At 42.0% G+C, this 23,069-nt stretch overlaps 1 protein-coding gene across 2 annotated transcripts; it reads right to left on the reverse strand.

Annotated features, from left to right (window-relative positions):
- Window positions 1-2,057: 2,057 nt before the first annotated feature.
- Window positions 2,058-18,291, reverse strand: RPA2 (replication protein A2). Of its 2 annotated transcripts, XM_060002312.1 has the most exons (9): window positions 18,031-18,291; window positions 17,685-17,791; window positions 13,879-13,980; window positions 12,844-12,957; window positions 9,822-9,896; window positions 8,965-9,081; window positions 4,306-4,413; window positions 4,037-4,131; window positions 2,058-2,880 (listed from the first exon to the last, which is right to left on the reverse strand). In XM_060002312.1, the coding sequence occupies exons 1-9, from the start codon at window positions 18,038-18,040 to the stop codon at window positions 2,796-2,798; spliced, it is 813 nt and encodes a 270-aa protein (XP_059858295.1). In that variant the 5' UTR covers window positions 18,041-18,291; the 3' UTR covers window positions 2,058-2,795. The 2 variants fall into 2 exon arrangements, with proteins under 2 accessions (XP_059858295.1, XP_059858373.1); XM_060002390.1 differs by lacking the exon at window positions 9,822-9,896 and having other exon boundaries at window positions 18,031-18,287.
- Between the last annotated feature and the right edge of the window lie 4,778 nt (window positions 18,292-23,069).

Here is a 23,069-nt window from a genome sequence, read left to right on the forward strand (position 1 = left end):
GAGAGTACTCTGGGAAAAGCAATAAGCAAGAGACAGAAAGTTCCTCCTTGGCACCGAACCCCTAGGGATCAGGACCCCATGCAAATGTCCACAGTTTCACGTTCGCGTTTGCAGTTAATCTTGGCGCCAAATTGAGCAAGATCACAAAAGGGGGGCAGAGGAGAGGGGCCACCAGTTCCCACAAAAGGGGGTTTCTGAGTGGCCAAATGCTGCCATGAGGAGAAAGCCACCAATTTCATAGCAGGGAAAGCTGGGCTTAAAAGGAAAACATGTTTGAAAACCACAACTGTGACTGTCTTACTAGAGCAGTAAGGGTAGGAAGGGAATGGACCAAAGGCAGATACCACCCTCAGGGTGCTTTTGTCTTCTTTACCTCTGGAATAAACCGCTGGGTGGTGGGGAGGGAACTATAATGGGGCTAGAGATTCCCCCAAGCAGTGGTCTCCAAAGTGAGGACACAAGATGATTGACTGGGAAACAGAGAAGAATTACAGTTGACCCCCAACACGGTCAAAAAATCCACATACAACTTTACAGTTGACCCTCCTCACCTGCAGATTCAACCAACTGCAGATCGTGTAGTATGTGTTTATTGGAAAAAATCTGCGTATAAGTGGACCTGCACAGCTCAAACCGTGATGTTCAAGGGTCAACTGTATTGGTACATCCTTTCATATTTATTTTTAATATCCTTTTTCATTTCTAATTTTGAGTGTTTTGTAATATATATAACAAACTAATATAGTAACTGATATAGTAAATAACTGCTAAGTAAATGAATATAACCTGGGGATGCATGCTCAAAAATTTATCGAGTTTTGAATTTCCCTCAACAACATTTTAAAAAACAAATCTATTAATTCACATAGGACACTAATTCTTACTGGCTTTTCTCTAGTTAAATCCAATAAAGTACCACTATTTCCCAAGGAGCCTCATCTCCCACTGTACACCTAAAGAGATCTTCCTGAGACTAGGCTAGACTCATGGCTTGGCTGTGACACTGGGGATTTCTGAGAACTTGGGTCATAGTGCTGTGCCTGCTGTCTCAACAATGTACCAAGAGAACACTGTATACCTGACATCCCAGGTGACGACAAATATCCAAAATGCAAGTTCCCCTGGCTTGAGCAGGTAGAAGCTCTACAGAGGCTGGCGTTTCACTCTGCTGAGCAGTGGCCTACCTCTGCTCAGCCCCACGGGCCTCCATAGTGCTCAGAATCCACAGAGCTCCTGTGATACCGTGTCAATGCCAAGGTGGCAGGGAATTCAGTACCCCTGAGTAGCTACTCTGTGTTATTGGGAATGCTGAATCAGCAAGTCCTGGGACACCAATTTCTTATTTTGCTTTATATTCCTAGTAGCTGACCAATGGGTTGACACAGTAGGTATTCAATAAACACTCGCTGAGGGCTCCCCTGGTGGCGCAGTGGTTTAAAGTCCACCTGCCGATGCAGGGGACGCGGGTTCGTGCCCTGGTCTGGGAAGATCCCACATGCCGCGGAGCGGCTGGGCCCGTGAGCCATGGCCGCTGAGCCTGCGTGTCTGGAGCCTGTGCTCCGCAACGGGAGAGGCCGCAACAGTGAGAGGCCCGCGTACCACAAAAAAAACAAAAAAAAACTCGCTGAATTAATGAGTAAGTAGTTTTTGATTGCTAAATCATAGAATTCAAAATCAAAAGAAAAAGTGACTTCCACCCAGAACCACTGCTATTGCCCCCTTGCCCATTTGAGGGCATTAGCATGGTAACTAGAAAGAGAAGTCCACCACCCATAGAAGTATCCTATCATGCATTCCATATTCAAATGTATATGCTTTTTTAAACCTGTTTTTAGCCACTGTTCTTTCTTTTAGGCAAAAATCAAGAATGGACATACTTGCAAATGAACATACTGGTTGACTGACTTTTAAGCGTCTGCACAGCTCCCCAGATGGGAACTATCCTGCACGTACAGAAAATAACAACCACATTGTTGTTCACTGTCAGAAACCAAGGGAGTGGAGCCTTCTCCACACAGCTGCTGGTAGATCTCATTTAGAAACACAGTTGAAGCAGTTACAGAACTTTTATTTGCATGTTACACCTCATTAACTTATCTCTGAATTAGCTGAGATGATAAAGTATTAATTATTACAGTGTAAAAAAAAAGAACATTTTTACAAGTTACTGCAATAATAGAACTATTTTATTAAGCATATGAATGTACTTATTTTGTACAAAACACGTATCTTTCTCTCTGCCCCATGAAGCCACCATTCTAGAACCCCATGCTTATAAAAACACACTTTGGGCAGCAATTATGACAAGGTGAAAGAAAGTGCAATTCTGAAAGTAACAACACATAACCACATAACCAAAGTGGGGAACAAAAACAGGCAGAGGTTAGTGGGCTTTGTGGCTAGCTCTCTGCTGACAGGCCCTAGTCCTGCTCTCAACAGGAAACAATTTAGGCATAAAAACTCCTGAGTATTATTATTATATTATTATTTAAGTAATACCGCCCAACCCTTCTTGGTAGCATCCCTCTTCCAATTCCATTTATCCTGATATTGCAACTAATTTGTAAGTTCTTTAAGAAATTCCGCCCTGGTTTACATCCCTGTCAGTTGCCCATATCCCTCCGAGCTTCAAAAACACAGAAGAGTAGTAAGTTTCAAAAGGATGTCAATTGAAACCTTTTATAGATGAAACCTACTACCTAGAAGTCAACCTGCCAAATATATGCACAGCTGGAGACGAGAGACTGCATAAAAGGTCCAGCTGGAAAATATCTCGGGTACCCAATTAGATCCAGTTATTCTGCATCTGTGGATTTAAAATGATCATCATCCACAGTGGAATAGATGTGTCCCTCGTTGCTTAGAAAATCCACAGCTTGCCTAGAAAGAAAGAAAAAACCAAATGCAGAAGAAAGGAAACTGCCTTTTGGATATGGCCGAATATGTAAACTTTACTCATTTCCCTACTTTCTATCTTAGCTGACAAGAATTCATGGCCATTTTGCTCATGGAAGGCTCTTGCAGGGAGAAACACCAGTAAAATTACAAAACTGAGGTAATCCTTGGAGACAAAGGCTTTAGGGCTGCCTTGGATGCCTCTCCCAAGTTGTGTAAAGCAAAGAAAATAGGACCTCACTTAAATACCAGTGTAAGCAAACTGAAACCAGGATCTAAAGCTATAGTTCCGGTTGCATATAATGTCTCCCAATATAAACAGCTATATAAAAAAATAGCTCCTCACTCATCCACCGACCCTCTCATTCCCCTCTGGGAAATCAAGTTGCAAGAAGGAAAGGAAAGGTCTTTCTAGAAATGGTATGACACCTTCAAATCCTTAAAGGCCCTCAGGGTCAGTGTCAGTAACATATTTAATAAGAGTAACAATTTATAGAGCACCTACTATTGTGACAGACATTCTGCACCTCATCATCACAGTAACTCTAAGATAGGAATTATTATCCTCATCTCATAGGACAGGAAATGGAATTAGACCTGAGTATTCTTTTCTGTCGAGACCTAGAATATCAACTGATTTATAGTAACAACTATCACAAACACCATAATACTCAGTTTGTTTGATTAGTTCATTAGAATCAGGAAGCTGCTTGTCTAACAGGTTATCAGGACAAGGATGTTGGAAGGACTGTCTAATGGCTTCAGGTCCAGATAGCCTGAGGAACACTGCACACTGGGGACAGCAATGCCAATGCAAATGTACACCTGAGGACTAGGAGCTTAGGATCTCATTCCTCCAGACTAAATTCCACGAGAGGTATCTGGTCAATTTTTGCTCAAAATTACATCCCTTGCACATAATGGTACTTAGTATTTGCTGAATGAAAAATGAATGAGTGAAGTGACAGGCAGCACCATCTTTGTGAGTCCTTTTTCTACTTTTCCATGACTGAACAACTTCGCTTTTGTTAGTCAACAGTTTTTTTTTTTTTTTTAAACTTACTTCTCATTACCGGGAAATCCTGGTGAGGGGAAACGGGTACAATTCTGGAGCCCTAGTTCACAGAAACCAAATACTCACTTGATGGAGGGTACGGTCATGTGTTGGAGCTGATTCTTGAGATCCTGAAAGTTCAATCCTTCAGGCCTTGGGCAAGCCTTAATCAAATTCAGTACCTGAAGATTCAAATCAGAAAGATTTTAGCAACTACTCTGAATCAGCTCCCCTATGTAAGCCAGAATCCCTTTATAGGAAAGAAATGAGTCAGGTACTTAGCACCATTAAGGAAGTAACATAATTTACAACTAACTGTCTGTGTCTTGCATGTCTGGAGCCACTCAGCTGTTTACCTGGTTCTGGGCCACAGTGAGGCCATTTGTTGGCATGAAGCTATTCCCACCAAAGTTCCCAGCTTCACCCATTCCTGGATTGCTGACAGGTGCTCTCCCTGCTGAGGGCTGAATTAAGAAATAAGTTTACAACATTAGTAAATTCACCAATTTAAACACAGTCCTTGCTCTTTTAAATAGCTTAATAAATAGTTTACAAAAAAACAATTTAAGCAGTTTTTTTTTTTGGCTGTGCCACACGGCTTGTGGGATATTAGTTCCCTGACTGGGGATTGAACCCAGGCCACGTGAAAGCGTGGTTAGAGTCCTAACCACTGGACTGCCAGGGAATTCCCTAAGCAGAGTTTTCCCAATAACAACTGCTTCCCTTGGAAAGGACAGCTATTATCTAATGAGTATTTCATAGGAAGATAAAGTCATTCTCTGAAGCATATCACATCAAACCGAGAGAAAGGTACTTCCTGGATCCTCCTTTTCTTTTGTGATGTGACAGGAGCCAGAGGAAAAATAGCACTGAGAAGAAAATTACTGAGATCTGCTATAGTGGTATCTACCTCTGGTGCTTCAATCATGCAAGCATTTACTGAGTGTCAACTAGGCATGAAGCATTACAAAGAGAGAAAAGGAGACATAGTTCTCATTACCCTCTCTTTTCTTCTTTTTTACCACCAAACTTTTAAAAAATAATAGATTATAGTCACTGTTTACATTTCCCAGCACTATTTGGATTCTCTCCAAATATACCTCTGAAACAGTTCTCACCAAACGTACCAATGCTTATCAACCAACACAGCCAGTAATCCCTTTCAGTTCTCATAACACTTGACCTCTCAGAAGCAGACACTGCTGACCACACCCCTCTTGAAATGTACCCCTCCTTAGGCTTCCTGACACCATATTCTTCTGGTTCTCCACTTAATTTTCAAACTATACCTTCTCAGTATCCTTTCTCAGCCTCTTTGTCTACCTGTCTTCCAAAAAGCTGATAGTTCTCTCAGGATTTCATCCCAGACCTCCTCCGAGGCCACAAATCCTCGTTACCAACCATCTACTGAAGACCTCCACTTAGCTATCTCACGCACTTCAAAATAAAGTTTACTTTCCTCCCCAAACCTGCTTGCCCTGGTATATTCCATTTCTATTAGTAAGTCCAAGCCCAGTCCTGTAGACCTTGGCCATCTTTGAGTCTCCACTCGCTCACCTCCCACAGCCCGTCACCACAGCCCATCACCACAGCCCATTAATACAGCGTTCAGTGGCTCGAATTGATCCTCATCACCCCTGATCTCCTGACTGGTGTCTCAGCTGCAAGTCTCTCCTATTCCAATCAACCCTCCTCACTGCTCCAAGTAATAACTTCTGATCATGTCTCTCCTCCACCTAAAAGCTTTCAGCTGGCTCCCCCTGCCTGTGAAAATAATATAAAACTCCTGGATATTAGACTGACTACAACTAGACAACAAAGTCTGTATTTTATTCTTGACCATCCCCTTTCAACACAGGGAATTCTTGCCAGTCACACACACGCCTCTGACATGTTATTCCATGTCTGGAATGCTCCTCCCCTCATCTGCTTGGGAAACACCCTTCTCATCCTTCAAAGCCCAACTTAATTGTCACTGCCTTTGTGAAGACTTCCCTGACATCCCCCCAGGCCAAAGTTAGTTGTGTTCTTCCTTCTTGGCTCTCACAGCATTTGGCCCATTCCCTCTCATAGTAGCCATCGCACTGTTTGCCTGTCACTTTCTCCCATAAGCCCCTTCAGCTTTGCACAGTGCCTGGTGGGCAGCAGGTGCTCAGTCAATGTTTAATTTATTGAACGGAATAAAGATGACAAAAGATTAAATATGTTAAGTACTCATTACAAGTAAAAGAGCATTGTGGAAGCTCATCAGTGAATCCCATGCAGTCAAGAGACTCATTCATTCAACAAACGTTCATTAGGGCTTCCCTGGTGGCGCAGTGGTTAAGAATCCACCTGCCAGTGCAGGGGACACGGGTTCGAGCCCCGGTCCGGGAAGATCCCACATGCCGTGGAGCAACTAAGCCCGCGTGCCACAGCTACTAAGCCTGTGCTCTAGTGCCCCTGTGCCACAACTACTGAGCCCACATGCCACAACTACTGAAGCCCGCACGCCTAGAGCCCGTGCTCCGCAACCAGAGAAGTCACCACAATGAGAAGCCTGCGCACTGCAATGAAGAGTAGCCCCCGCTCACCGCAACTAGAGAAAGCCCGCGCACACGCGCACAGCACGGAAGACCCAACGCAGACCAAAAAAAAAAAAAAAAAAAAAAAATCATTAAATGCCAATGCTTCGAGGTCATTTAAAAAAAACCCAAAATTCAGTCATGGTCTCCTGTTTTCAAGCTAGATGCCTTCACGTTGCTTGCTGGTGAGACAGAAGTCCTATTTTATGATCCAGTAATACTGAACTGAATGCTATTTCTTCCCTGGATACCTCTGCTGAAATGACCTCATAAACATGCTTCAGGTGCGCCCCTGCTCCCATATGTGTATTTTAAGACTTGGTTTAGGCATCACCTCCTCCAGGAGGCCGTTTTTGATGTCCAGGTCAGGACAGGAAACTCTTCTCTGTGGTTCGACAGCACCCTGCACTTGCCACTCCTCACTGCTTAAGTGATCTGAACCCTCAATGCTTAAGGCAAACTCTTTGAGGGAAAGGATTATTTTATTTACTCCTCAATATAACTGTCTATACTCACAACTTCCACCCATCCTCACTTTAAAACCATTTTTATCACAGAACATTTGATATATATGTAGAGGTTATGAAGTATAGTCATAAAATAAACACCCTAAACTTTCTACCCAGTCCCATTCTTTTTAACCCACATTTCCCCTAACCATTGCTGAAGCCTCTCTTCTGAAGATCCACGTTTCCAAATCCGACGGACCTCTCTCATCACCTTACTTGACTTCTAGGCAGCATTCTACTGTTGAACTCCACTCCCTCCTTAAAGTACTCTTTTCAGAATATTCTATAGAACCACATTTCCTGATTTTCCTCCTGCCCAACTGGCAACTTCTCTTTCTCTGGCTCCTGCTGTGCCTCCAGACTCCTAGCTCTGTGTCTCAGAGCTTAGGTCTCTTACCTCTTAACTCACTAGTTATCTCGTCTCATCCGAGGCTTTAAATACCATCCACACAATGACTCCCAATGCTCTCTCTCTACCCCTGACCTCTCCTTTGAGTCCCAGCTTTATACAGTCAGCCGTCCATTCTGGTCTCCATTTGGGTGTCTGACACGTTGCATTTGCTAAGTCCAGAACAGAACTCTGGAGTTTGCCCTTCAAACCTGCTAGCTTCATCTAGTTACTCAAGCCCCAAACCTAGGAGTTATTTTTGAACCCTCTCTTTTCTTTATATCCTATATCTAAACCATTAAGTCCTGTCAGCTCTACCTTCGAAATGTATTAGAATCCAACCACTTCTTACCCAGCTGCTGCTACCATTCCCCAGAATTACTTCTGTTGCTATTGTTGGTGCCTCATAGTCTACTCTCCACACAGCAGCTCAAGTGAGCTTTTAAAAAGGTAAATCAGACCACATCACTTCCCTAGTCAAAACCTTCTAAAGGTTTAGTGTCAATTAGAAAAAAGTAATCCTTACTATGGCCTACAAAGCCCTACATGATCCGGGTCTCGCTCCCTTGCCTACATCCCTGTACCACGTCCCATGTCATTTGCTTCACTCCAGACAGTCTGGCCTTCTTGCTAGTCTCAAGTATGCCAAGCTTGTTCCAGTCTCATGGCTTCTGACACCGCTTGGAATGTTCTTCTCTCATTTAAAATTATACCATTCTTATTCCCTCCATCACTGTCTTCTCCTACTCTGCTTAATTTCAGAGTACCTATAACTACCTAAAATTATATATTTGTTTTCTTGTTGATGGTCCATTTCTCTCAAGAATATAAATTTGAGGGCAGACACTTTACCCATCTTGTTCACTGCTTTATTCCCAGGGCCTAGAATGATGATTGGCATATAGTAGGCTCAATAAATTGAATGAATGTATCTTTGTATCCCCAGGGCTTAGCAAAGTGCTTGGCACAAAACAAGAGGCAACAGCTCCAGTCCCTCCTACTGTAACCAGTCTTCCACCTTGCCACCAGAATCATCTAAGGGCACTCTAATACTCAGATCAGCAAACCCATTATGTGGTCCTAGATGGACTTGCCAAACTCAATTTGTACCACAGAAAATGTTGAGAAATTTCGATATGAAGCAAGAAATATAGTTGCAGGGACAAAATAATGGTGCATAAATAATCCTGTTTAGCCAATAGGTTGGAAGGAAAGCAGCAAAATGCTATCTTAGTTGGGGTTTTTCTCTGAATATGGACTGAAAATCCTGAAGCTAAGAGCTCAGCTGATAATTATGTGTCTACACTTGAAGCTTGTCTTGGCCTCAGCCATCCAAGCCACCGGGGTTAGAGGAACTTGTAATTTTGAGAGGAAAGTGTTTCATCAGGAATAAAATAACACAGCAAAGCTCATGGAGAAAATTTTTTTTGAGGACTGAATGATGACTTTCTTGTGGCTCAATCTTCAAAATGTCAAGGAAATCAAAGCCGGAGCACAGAAGTGGTTTAGGTTTTTTCAGGGAAGAGAAAAAACGACGAGAATGAAGCTGCTCACCTGGCTGCTAGACTTGCTGAGCATCATGTGTGCATTGACTACTTCCAGAATATGTGTGGTGAACTCATTCATATCCTCCAGGGGCATGATCTTAAAGGCTACCAGGCTTTTCTTGTTCTATCAAAATAAAGAGAGAAATGTGAACAAATAATGAGCACATTCAAGTCAATTTCAGGTCAAAACATTGTGGCTCCTTTCTTGGTTATAGTATTTTACTAACTGAGGAAAATGTGTTATATACTGAAAATTTTTAACTCAGAGTTAATCCAAAAACAGTCAATGAAATATAGTCAAAAGAACAAAACTAGCACAGAGATGTTCAATGACTTTCCCAAGGTTATACAACCAGAGTCCAGTCTCCAAATCCAGTGTCCGCCTTCTACACCTAATGAATGCCATAGATGGCAACTGTAGGCTGAGATCTTGTTCTTTCTCTACCTTTCTGTTTGTTTTATATTGAGGAAACCCATTATTTCCTTTTGAAGAAGAAAATAATGAATTAACTTCAATATAACTCCCATTAAACATAGAGACTTACTAAGTCTTAAGTATCCTAAACTTAGGCATGACCCCAGAAACTGCTTCATGCAGATACATTTTTTTTCACCCCGTACGCGGGCCGCTCACTAATGTGGCCTCTCCCGTTGCGGAGCACAGACTCCAGATGCGCAGGCCCAGTGGCCATGGCTCACAGGCCCAGCCGCTCCGCGGCACGTGGGATTCTCCCGAACCGAGGCACGAACCCGTGTCCCCTGAATCGGCAGGCGCCACGAGGCGCCGTGTCCCCTCAATCTCTGCGCCACCAGGCAAGCCCCATGCAGATACATTTTAACTGTCGTTTTTTTTCCTGACTTTACCTGAAAAGATCTCAGATGACCAGCCACTTTCACATATGTTTCTGGAGGAACCACAGTGTTTTCACTGCTGGCATCCTAACAGAAAAAATACAAACACACCACTTAGGTTTTAGCGATGCTGGTGAAAGCCTCTTCAAAATTTCTAAATTATGTACAGAAAGAGAAAGTTACAAAGTAAGAGCTAAAGGATCCTAATGTAGCACTACCTAGTTTGCCCTGCCTTTTAGAATTTAATTTTTAAAAAATAAAACCAGGAATTAGAATAAAAATATGCAAGTTCTATGTTATGCACATCAAAAAACAAGCAAACGATTATGGCACTCTCATTCAGTGTTCTTAGGCACACAACTTTCTGGTGGACGTACTTATTGGCATAGCAACTGTACTTTTAGAAATTTAAGAAAATAAAGAACATGTATTAAGATTTAGCTTTAATATGGTCAACTAATCTATGACAAAGGAGACAAGGATATACAATGGAGGAAAGACAGTTGCTTCAATAAGCGGTGCTGGGAAAACTGGACAGCTACATGTAAAAGAATGAAATTAGAACACTCCCTAACACCATACACAAAAATAAACTGAAAATGGATTAAAGACCTAAATGTAAGGCCAGACACTATAAAACTCTTAGAGGAAAACATAGGAAGAACACTTTTTTTTTTTGGAAGAAAACTTTTTGACATAAATCACAGCAAGTTCTTTTTTGATCGACCTCCTAGAGTAATGGAAATAAAAACAAAAATAAACAAATGGGACCTAATGAAACTTAAAAGCTTTTGCAAAGCAAAGGAAACTACAAACAAGACGAAAAGACAACCCTCAGAATGGGAGAAAATATTTGCAGACGAAAGATTAATCTCCAAAATATATAAACAGCTCATGCAGCTCAATATTAAAAAAAACAAACAACCCAATCCAAAAATGGGCAGAAGACCTAAATAGACATTTCTCCAAAGAAGACATACAGATGGCCAAGAAGCACATGAAAAGCTGCTCAACATCACTAATTATTAGAGAAATGCAAATCAAAACTACAATGAGGTATCACCTCACACCAGTTAGAATGGGTATCATCAGAAAATCTACAAACAACAAATGCTGGAGAGGGTGTGGAGAAAAGGGAACCCTCTTGCACTATTGGTGGGAATGTAAATGGATACAGCCACTATGGAGAACAGTACAGAGGTTCCTTCAAAACCTAAAAATAGAATTACCATATGACCCAGCAATCCCACCACTGGGCATATACCCAGAGAAAATCATAATTCAAAAAGACACATGCACCCCAGTGTTCATTGCAGCACTATTTATAAGAGCCAGGTCATAGAAGCAACCTAAATGCCCATAGATAGACGAATGGATGGGCTTCCCTGGTGGCACAGTGGTTAAGAATCTGCCTGCCAATGCAGGGGACACAGGTTCGATTCCTGGCCCAGGAAGATCCCACATGCTGCAGAGCAACTAAGCCCATGTACCACAACTACTGAGCCTGTGCTCTAGAGCCCGTGAGCCATAACTACTGAGCCCACATGCCACAGTTACTGAATCCCATGTGCCTAGAGCCCGTGCTCGCAACAAGAGAAGCCACGACGTGAGAAACCCGCGCATCACAACAAAGAGTAGCTCCCGCTCGCCGCAACTAGAGAAAGCCCGCGCACAGCAACAAAGACCTAACACAGCTAAATAAATAAATAAATTTTTAAAAATAATTAAAAAAAATAAAAAGGGTAAAAGGAATATATTTTCTTTAAGTCTATTTTCTGCATGTTTATACATATACTCATATATATGTTGCTTTGCAAAAATTGGGCCACACCATGCATACTACCTTTTTTTTTTTTTTTTTTTTTTTTTTTGTGGTACGCGGGCCTCTCACTGTTGTGGCCTCTCCCGCTGCGGAGCACAGGCTCAGTGGCCATGGCTCACGGGCCCAGCTCCTTCGCAGCATGTGGGAACTTCCCAGACTGGGGCACGAACCCGTGTCCCCTGCATCGGCAGGCGGACTCTCAACCACTGCGCCACCAGGGAAGCCCCATACTACCTTTAACATGCTCTTTTCCTCTCAACAATTTATGGTAAACAATTCTTTGTGACAATACATACATTTCTACATCATTTGCAGTATTTTAAAAAATATACCAGGATTTAATTAATAATATCCTACTGCTAACATTGAGATTCCTTTTAGTTTTCCATTATTATAAATAATGATGATCAACAATCTTACAACTGAATCTTTGCGTGTATCTTTAATTATTCCTGAATGCAAATTTCTGGCAGTGGAGTGGTCAACATTTCTGAGATGATTTTGATCATCGGCTGATTTTTGAGAAAGGTGATGCTCATAACATCAAGGTAGGGCGGTATCCACTTCCCCAGACAAACAGTGACAAATCACTCCATAAATTAAGCTCCTACTACTCTCAATAGAAGTGGACATTGCCATTCTCTTTTCTCCTCTGCCAATTTAATAAACTAAAAATGGTATCTTAATGTTAAGTAAACTTGCTTTTCTTATTGTTGTTGCAATTTGTATTTCATCTATTATGAATTACTTGTGCATTTCTTTGCCCGTTTTCCTAAGGTGTGGTTGCTTTTTCCTTTTTGCTTTGTAAGAACTTTCAATAATTGAAAATTTTAAATGTTCGTAATATTTTGCAAAAAATTTTCCCACTAATTTAAATAATATTTACTCAGGGCCCACTATGTAACTGGCACTGTTCTAGGTGCTAGGGATATAGTGCCAACATAAGAATCCTTGTTCTCACAGAGTTTACATTCTAGTGTGTCCCGTCACTTGCCCTTTAACTTCGTTTATAGTATTTTGGGAAGTTTAAAAGATTTAAAATTTTTTATGACATCAAATGTATTGGCCTTTAATGTTAGGGTTTCTGCCTTTGATGTCTTGCTTATGTTTTATTTTTATAATAAGATCCACCTTTAAAAAGTAAGACTAAAAAAGTTCAACATCTCCAAAGTCCCAGAGTAACCCCACCCTGATTCAAAACCAACTACTTACATCTGTGTCAACCCACTGGCGAACATCCATGGGTGCAGCCGTCATGTCATCTATTTTGTAAACAATGTTGGTTGCAGCCTTCTCTGCATTTCTGATTATCCCCACAATAGTGACCTAGACCAGAAGAAAAAAAAATTTGGTTTTCTTGGAAACCAAAGCAACACTTATGTATTTTCTTAAAAATATTTATTTATTTATTTATTTGGCTGCACAGGGTCTTAGCTGTGGCACGTGGTATCTTCACTGCAGCATGCGGGATCTTTAGTTGTGGCACATAGGCTCTTAGTTACGGCATGCAGGATCTAGTTCCCTGACCAGGGATTGAACTTGGGCCCCCTGCATTGTGAGCATGGAATCTTAACCACTGGACCACCAGGGAAGTCCCTATGTTTTTTTTTCATAAATTTATTTATTTTAGGCTGCATTGGGTCTTCATTGCTGTGCGCAGGCTTTCTCTAGTTGCAGTGAGTGGGGGCTACTTTTTGTTGCAGTGCGCGGGCTTCTCATTGCGGTGGCTTCTCTCGTTGCGGAGTATGGGCTCTAGGCGCACGGGCTTCAGCAGTTGTGGCTCGCGGGCTCTAGAGCACAGGCTCAGTAGTTGTGGCGCACAGGCTTAGCTGCTCCACAGCATGTGGGATCTTCTCAGACCAGGGCTTGAACCCGTGTCCCCTGCACTGAGGCGGATTCTTAACCACTGCGCTACCAGGGAAGTCCCCTATGTGTTTATTTATTTTTTTTTGTGGTAAGCAGGCCTCTCACTGTTGTAGCCTCTCCCGTTGCAGAGCACTGACTCCGGACGCGCAGGCTCAGTGGCCATGGCTCACGGGCCCAGCCGCTCCGCAGCATGTGGGATCTTCCCGGACCGGGGCACGAACCCGTGTCCCCTGCATCGGCAGGCGGACTCTCAACCACTGCGCCACCAGGGAGGCCCACCCCTATGTATTTTCACCCCTATGTATTTTGTTGAGATGTTAGTTTTATCTCATTCTTCATTCCTATGATTAAGTGACTCTTCCACAAATTATTTTCACTTACCTGTGAAATCTCAACATTTCCAATTCTGAACACTTCATCAACCAGAGTAGCAGAAAGCAGCTGAGATATGGTACAGGGTACAATATGCTGAGCTCGGGCTCTCTGAAAAAAAAGTATGCATACATCCAATTAAGAAAATAATAACTACTGTTCATTTAGCACCTGCTATGTGCCAAGCACTTTACATATATTATAACATTGAATCTTCAAAATGCACCTCATTATCCCTGCTTCACAGAGATGAAAACCAGGGTTATATAGCTAACAAATGCCACACTTTAGATTTCAAACCCAGGCTTGTCTGACTCCAAAGCTCCTGATGAATGGATAAGTTTGTGCAGTACTAGGGATCACCAAAATGAGTAGGCCAGAGTGCAAACAGCATAAGGAAGATGACCTGCTTCTGGAACAGACTTTTAAAGGAAACCCCACCTTTAGGAGCTGGCTTTTTATCACAGATGAGATGGTACTCAGAAGGGGTTTGAGAGATGGCCAGCAGAGACAGAACATTGGAGTTGTTCTAACTCTCATGATAAAATATAACAGAAAGTTAGAGGTACAGCTTTAGGATAGATGTTCTGACAATCAAATGTGAGTATGGGGAAAATGGGATAAGGGCTTGGCCACACTGGACATCTTAAAGGAAAGGGACAGGAGGTGATGGGCAGAAGAGGACACCCAAATCACATCCAGAAGCAGCCTAACACCAGCATAAATTCTTATTTTTGCCTACCACTGGGCAGAGGTTGTTTGGGGAACATAAAGATGAGTAGAATGGAATAGGATTTGCCTTCAACATACTCCTAACTTAGGGGAGGTAAAAATGTAAATAACGAGCCTGATCTTGATACACTATAGAATGAGATGCTCTATGTAGGATCTCGGAAATATTTTTGGCCATTTCAAGAAGAGGGAGCATTTAGGCTGGACCTTGAAGCACAAGAATTTCGACAGTGAAAAAACAGTGGGTAGGGAATATGCATTATAGGCTGAGGGCAAACATGCACTCTCATAGACTCTTAGAGGGACCATGTACAAGATGGAAAAAGCATGGTGGATTAAAGATTACGGTTCTTCCTGTTGGAGATCAACAGGATGTAACCCAGTAACTGTTCCACATGTAAGACTGAACATAGCAGACTCTTGGTCTTCATGGATTTAGCAGTTGAAGCTTATCCCTGAAGGTCCATGATACTCGCAACATTTCACTTTGCTGAAGCCTAATTTTGAATGGTGAGTACTGCCAGGATGGTAGAAAGTAAGCCTAGCCAACTACCAGCACACATGTCACAACAGGCAGCAGCCAAGCTTGAGTGTAAAGATTATGGCTCTACCACTCAGGAGCAGTGTGTTCTTGGTCACATTTCTCTATTCATCTGTACCTCAGTTTCCTCATCTATAAAACTAGGAATAATAAAATCATTAAAAATCATTATGAAAATTAAATATATGGTGAAGTACCTAGAATAACTGGCACACTGTAAGCACTCAATAAACATTAGGAATTATTAGGTCAGCTATTGTTCCTCACTCTTTATAGCTGCAATAGCTTTTAACAAGGATATAAAGGAATCAACTGTTTTTCAATTTTACTTTATAGTATTTTATAAGTGAAGTTATATGCTATATTAGTATTTATATATTTAAAATTTGCTGAGGTCCCAGGATTTAGCTCTCATAGTCTACTATACAGTTTTCACCTATCACACCTGAGGTTTTCATTGTATCTTCAGCATAAGAAAACTAAGAGCCACTGTGGTAACAGCAGCAAGAATATGGGCTTTGGAGCCAGAAAGTCCTACAGACCTGTGTTCAGATCCCAGCTCCACAGCCCTGGACACACCACCACCTATTCTATAAAATGAGGATATCTACCTTTTGAGTTGTAAATGAAATATATAATGTATATGAAAATGCTAATCCCAAGCGCCACATGTAGTAGGTATTCAATAAATATTATTACTCCTCAGGGAAAAACGTTACAGATGGGTAATTATTGAGGTGTTAGTAAATACCTTCAAATTCATCTCAAATCACAGCAAGTTCTTGTTTTTTAATGAGCACCTATTATGTGCCAAGAACTGATCACAAAGAGTTTCCAGTTTGTTCCAAAGAGATTCACAGAGAGGGTGTCAGCACAAGTACTGATATGTTTAATTCTGAAAAAAATTCTTTTCTAGCTGACTATGAACCACTGGCTACTCTGACAGTACTATAAAAAACCCACCATTTTTAAAGGCAAAACATGGCATTAGAAATTTCACATGATTCAATCAAATATAACAGGTTTATAGTCAACAGGAAACATTTTAGATAGAGTGTTTATCTAATTTACTGTGGAAAAGGCACTAGATTTAAACATAAAAAGACCTGGGTTTGAAACTCCAGTTTATAACCATCATTGTTCTCTGAAAAGCAGTCTTAATACACAGCCCCAGGGAGGGATACTGAGATTAAGAATTCTAACAACCAGAATGAAGAAAAATAGTTAAGATAAAGGAGAAAAGATGAGAACCAATGATCTATCTTTTGTTTTTTCCTTTACAGCCTCAAGGAAGACAAAGTTAGAGGACTTGGAGTCCCCTCTGGTCTTCCTGGGAAAAAGAAAATTACAATAGACAGAAGTTGCTCATCAGATTTTGGATTTGTGCAGCATCAATGTGTGGACTGTCTAACTAGCTATGCAAGCTCAGGTGTCCCTTAAACTCCCTGAGCCTCTGTTGTGCAATGCAGTAAATAATAATTAACTCACAGGATTATATAAAATAATCATATGAAAAATATAAAGCAATGCCCAAATGTATGGGAATTATCAATGGATTTTTTTCCCACTGACACACCCTTGTGAATTACCAGTTTAGGTAAAAGCTTATCAATCTGGACATAAAACACAGAAGCTACTAATACTGAATCTTAACACCAAATCCTATATTTTTTAAAGGATGAAATCAACAGCAGCTATTAAATTGAAACTCATTTCTGAAAGAGTGAGTAACAAGCATTTGGACAGCTTTTTACAGATCACTTTCCTATACGTTACCTCATTTATCAATTCTCAGAACCACCCTGGGACATGAGTAGTACTAGTACTATTATCAGATGAGAAAAATCAAGGGCCACCAAAACCAGCAGTGGAAGCTGCTTCGCTAAACTCACACCACCAGTTAAAAGGCAAAGTTGATTCTGGACACCACGTACTCTGGCTCCAATGCTCAGGTTCTTTTTAATAATACTCTCTGGGACCATTTACTGAAAGCAACTCTGGGGCAGGTGTAATTATATATATATATATCATAATATTAAGTCTCACAACAACCTCGTAAGGTATCTATTATTAATCCCATTTAGTAGGTGCCAAACATATTTCCAAGAAGGTATCATTTGTCCAATGATACCCTGCAAGGAGTGTCAGAGCAATGGTGGATCATAGATCCACTAGACTTCAAAGACCATGTTCTTTCCACCGCATTAGAGCACCTCATTACATTTCATTTAAAAACGACTTCCAATACATGAAGAATGTAAACTAGGCTATACAAACAAGTTCACTTTTCCCACAAGGTTGATTTCATTAGTTCTATTGGTAAATTTCAAAATAAAGGCAAGGAAACAATGGATGCAAAATTAGGGGAATTTCATTTTTCAAAATTACAGCACTCAATTATAAGATTCGAAAAGATAATAATTGACAGTTATCGTATCAGCTCAAGTTTAACACCCTTCCTTCATCGCATAAATTTTCTCTCACAGATGAGTCAGTAGCTTCCGGACAGTATAAGATAAAACGAAGTACGCTTTCAACCTACAGATTTCTTTTCGGCCTGGGAAGGTGTCGGTGATCCAAAGCCCCCAGGGGACTGTGTGTAGCTTCCGGTTCCCCCAAAAGAGGAACTGCTATAGCTTTCAAATCCACCTGGTTTTAAACAACAACGGTATTAATACCTGTTCCGCCCTCCAAGCCTCTGAAAAATCCACAGGACCCCCAGACTTCACCCTAGCCACTTCCAGCGTCTCCTTAACCTCCCCCCGACCCCGCACGCCCCCGCGGCCGGCCCCCGCCCCTCCCCCACCCCCGCCGCCACAGGCCTCTCCCACCCAGCCCCTTGCTAAATCCTTCTTGCGGGTCTCGTAATCCGCCCCACTCATCATTACTGGTCCACATCTTCGTCACGATTCCCTCAGGAAAGAGTTGCAGAAGGTTCCGGTCTGGTGGGTTCCCCTAACCGCCTCCGAGCCCTGAGGCAGCCGCTCCGCTATATCTACTTTTCGCAGGAGCCACAAACTCCTTCCCGCGAAAGACGGAGCCAGTCAGCAGCCAGAACTCTTCTCGCTTCAGCCAATCAGTGCTCACGAATCTTACGCCTTTTCCCGTCTTCTCCAGCCGCGCTCCCGAAAACGCGCACTCTGCTCCCGGGAGGGTAGGAAGCCTCTGCGGCCATCGTTACTAAGGGCAAAAAAGACTGCGCAAGCGGAAGTAAGGCTGAGGGACGTTGTGATAGGACGGTGTCTCGAAAAAATAACCAATCAAGATGATATTTCCGCTCCTCTGGCCGTGTCACCCCCCGTGACACCTTACATCACTTCCTTTGTACGGCCTCCTCCTGTTCCCGCCAAATTCTTCCCAAGCGACGCCTTAATCTAAAGGGTTGTAGTAGAATTCCTGCTTCCGCATCTGGGCCTGGCGATCACGCAGCATTTGCGCACCCGGGGAAGTCAGTACTGGCTTCACGGCACCTCGTGGAGTTGCATGTTCTTTTCCTTAAAAAGCCAAGTTCAGTTCTTTTATTGCCACCTTCTCGTCCTGATTTTCCCCAGTGAGGCAATGAGAAACCTACACTGTCTTTCCCAGAATGGCAGAAGATCTGAGAATGACATCCCCCCAACCTGTTCCTCACCCCGCTCTAATCCAGTTTCGCATCCTCGGTTGCTTCAAGTATTCTTCATATAACACAGTTGTGTCCCTACTATAGAGAGTGGAACACGTCTGTCAGTTCTTTGCTCTAAATACTACTATACTGTTAGGACTCCTCCTCCCTCCCCCAATTAATTTATTAAAAAATATTTATTGGGCTTCCCTGGTGGCGCAGTGTTTGAGAGTCCGCCTGCCGATGCTGGGGACATGGGTTCGTGCCCCGGTCCGGGAAGATCCCACATGCCGCGGAGCGGCTAGGCCCGTGAGCCATGGCCGCTGAGCCTGCACGTCCGGAGCCTGTGCTCCGCCCACAACGGTAGAGACTGCAATGGTGAGAGGCCCAAGTACTGCAAAAAAAAAAGAAAAAAAAAATTTTATTGATGTCTCTTTTGTTCCCAGCTCAGTGCTGGCCACTAGGATTCAATGGTAAATAAGATAGACATGGTCCCGGGCTTTTGGGCCATTGTATTTCCTTTGCTAAAACTGCAGGCACTGTTTTTTTTTGTTTGTTTTTGGGTTTTTTTTTTTTTGGCTACGTTGGGTCTTTGTTGCTACTGCACGGGCTTTCTCTAGTTGCAGCAAGCAGGGGCTACTATTCGTTGTGGTGCTCGGGCTTCTCGCTGCGGTGGCTTCTCTTGCTACGGAGCACGGGCTCTAGGCGCGCAGGTTCAGTAACTCCACGACATCCGGGACCTTCCTGGACCAGGGATGGAACCCGTGTTCCCTGAATTGGTAGGCGGATTCTTAACCACTGCGCCACCAGGGCAGTCCCGCAGGCACTGTCTTAAATATTTTACATTAATTAACTCAGTCCTGTGAGGTAGGTAAATACTGCTGTTGTCCCCACTTTACAGATGAGAAAACTGAAGCTAAGTTGTGGGCGTCTATACTGAAGCCCAGGAAGTCTGATTCTATCAACCAGTGTAGTTAGTATACCTTCTTGAACATCCTAGACCTGGGGCACAAACTCACATGACAACTGGGCTCAGGCAGGAAAACTGTAAATATAGTGGATTGAATAATAGAGGGGAATTTTTTTTTAATTGAAGTATAGTTGACTCACATTGTGTTAGTTTCCGGTGTACAGCAAAGTGATTCAGATATATGTATGTTCTTTTTCCTTGTAAGTTGTTGTTTTTTTAAATTTTATTTTTTTATACAGCAGGTTCTTGTTAGTTATCCATTTTATACATATTAGTGTATACATGTCAATCCCCATCGCCCAATTCATCCCACCACCACCACCACCCCCCAGCCACTTTCCCCCCTTGGTGCCCATACGTTTGTTCTCTACATCTGTGTCTCAATTTCTGTCCTGCAAACCGGTTCATCTGTACCATTTTTCTAGGTTCCACATATACACGTTAATATATGATATTTGTTTTTCTCTTTCTGACTTACTTCACTCTGTATGACAGTCTCTAGATCCATCACATCTCTACACATGACCCAATTTCGTTCCTTTTTTATGGCTGAGTAATACTCCATTGTATATATGTACCACACCTTCTTTATCCACTCGTCTGTCAGTGGACATTTAGGTTGCTTCCATAACCTGGCTATTGTAAATAGTGCTGCAATGAATACTGGGGTGCATGTGTCTTTTTGAATTATGGTTTTCTCTGGGTATATGCCCAGTGGTGGGATTGCTGGGTCATATGGTAATTCTATTTTTAGGTTTTGAAGGAACCTCTGTACTGTTCTCCATAGTGGCTGTATCCATTTACATTCCCACCAACAGTTCAAGAGGGTTCCCTTTTCTCCACACCCTCTCCAGCATTTGTTGTTTGTAGATTTTCTGATGATGCCCATTCTAACTGGTGTGAGGTGATACCTCATTGTAGTTTTGATTTGCATTTTTCTAATAATTAGTGATGTTGAGCAGCTTTGCATGTTCTTCTTGGCCATCTGTATATCTTCTTTGGAGAAATGTCTATTTAGGTCTTCTGCCCATTTTTGGATTGGGCTGTTTGTTTTTTTAATATTGAGCTGCATGAGCTGTTTATATATTTTTGAGATTAATCTTTCGTTTGCAAATATTTTCTCCCATTCTGAGGGTTGTCTTTTCATCTTGTTTGTAGTTTCCTTTGCTTTGCAAAAGCTTTTAAGTTTCATTAGGTCCCATTTGTTTATTTTTGACTGGGGTCAGTCAGGAAAACTGTAAATATAGTGGATTGGATAATGGAGGGGAATTTTTAAAACTTTTTTCTCCACAGTAAGAAAAGCAACCACACAGGCATAATGGTAAATAGCAACTGACATGAAGAATATGGGGTCAGTGTTGCCAGGTCATCTTAAGTTTTTTTAGCAGGTACCAGAAGCCTGCATTTTTATGTAAACATTTCAGAATTTTGTTTATAAGTAAATTTAAAAATTAAAAGGAACTTCCCTGGTGGCGCAGTGGTTAAGAATCTGCCTGCCAATGCAGGGGACATGAGTTCGAGCCCTGGTCCAGGAAGATCCCACATGCTGCGGAGCAACTAAGCCCGTGCGCCACAACTACTGAGGCTGTGTGCCACAGCTACTGAAGCCCGTGCACCTAGAGCCCGTGCTCCACAACCAGAGAAGCCACTGCAATGAGAAGCCCGAGCACCACAATGAAGAGTAGCCCCGCTTGCTGCAACTAGAGGAAGCCCATGTGCAGCAACAAAGAAACAAAGCAGCCAAACAAACAAACAAACAAAAAATTAAAAATGCTATGTAGGCCAAAGAAAAGGTATCTGTGGGCCAGATGTTGCTTGTGTGCCGTTTCTTTCCTACGTAAATTCTGTTAGCGTCCAAATCATTGCTGAGAAATAAACAAGATACAGCCAAGAAGAAAAGTCATATCAAGATAACATTATTATATTAAGCCTAAGGTGATTGAAACTTTCATAGTCTGACAAGTAAGAGCATATTTATGATATGTAGGATTAAATGTTAGCAATTAAGAGTAATTGGGAAATTTAAGATGTGGGTTCACTTGGAGTAGTCAGCCTCATTTGCGGTTCAACTAGTTATAAATTCAGCTGAGAGGATCATACTTTTAAAAATAAATAAAATGAAATATGAATATCTTAAAATATAACAATGCAAAACGTCAAACTAAGGTTTTTGCAAATCTTTTCAAGAGCTTGATGATCTGATAAATTGAGCAGAGGGCTCAGTTTTCAATTAGCGCTAAAATGATTAGTATTTACCTTTTGTTTGGGGAGGGGCAGTGAATTCTCTCAAGGTTTAGTTTTATCAAGTTGAAGTCTTCCTGTCACATAGAAGGGATTTCTGAGAAGTCTTCCGTTTCCCTCTCCAGGTAGACTGTTATCAGGGAAACCCACAGCAAGACTGAGAAAAGGAGAAATCACCCTTTAAAAGCAATCTGGTGACACATCCATTAGGATGGCTACTATTTTAAAAATAGAAAACAAGTGTTGGTGAGGACATGGAGAAATTGGAAACTTTGTGCACTGTTAGTGGGAATGCAAAATAGTGCAGCCACTATGAAATACGGTATGGCAATTCCTCAAAAAATTGAAAATAGAATCATCATATGATCCAGCAGTTCCATTTCTGGGTATATACACCAAAGAACTGAAAGCAGGGACTCAGTTACTTGGACACCCATGTTCATAGCAGCGTTATTCACAAAAGCCAAAAGGTGGAAGCAAACCAAGTATCTATTGACAGATGAATCAATAAACAAAACGTATGGGACGTACAATGGAATATTATTCAGCTTTTAAAAAAGGAAAGAAATTCTGATACATGCTAAAATATGGGTGAACCTTGAAGACATTATTCTAAGTGAAATAAGCCAGTCACAAAGGACAAATATTGTATGATTCCACTTATATGAGGTACATAGAATAGTCAAATTCATAGGGACAGGAAGTAGAATAGTGGCTACCAGGGGCTGGAGAAAAGGAAGAATGGGGAGTTATCATTTAATGGGTATGGTTTCCACTCGGGAAGATTAAAAGTTTCCCTACTTCCCTGGTAGCAGAGTGGTTAAGAATCTGCCTGCCAACGCAGGGGACATGGGTTTGAGCCCTGGTCTGGGAAGATCCCACATGCTGCAGAGCAACTAAGCCTGTGCACCACAACTACTGAGCCTGCGCTCTAGAGCCTGTGAACCACAACTACTGAAGCCCATGGACCTAGAGCCCGTGCTCCGCAACAGAAGAAGCCACCACAATGAAAAGAATGCGCACCGCAAGGAAGAGTAGCCCCCGCTCGCCAAAAAGCCCACACGCAGCAACGAAGACCCAACGCAGCCAAAAATAAATAAATTAATTAAAAAAGA

This window comes from Delphinus delphis, chromosome 1, assembly GCF_949987515.2.
Source record: "Delphinus delphis chromosome 1, mDelDel1.2, whole genome shotgun sequence".
In the NCBI taxonomy this organism is placed as follows: Eukaryota; Metazoa; Chordata; class Mammalia; order Artiodactyla; family Delphinidae; genus Delphinus; species Delphinus delphis.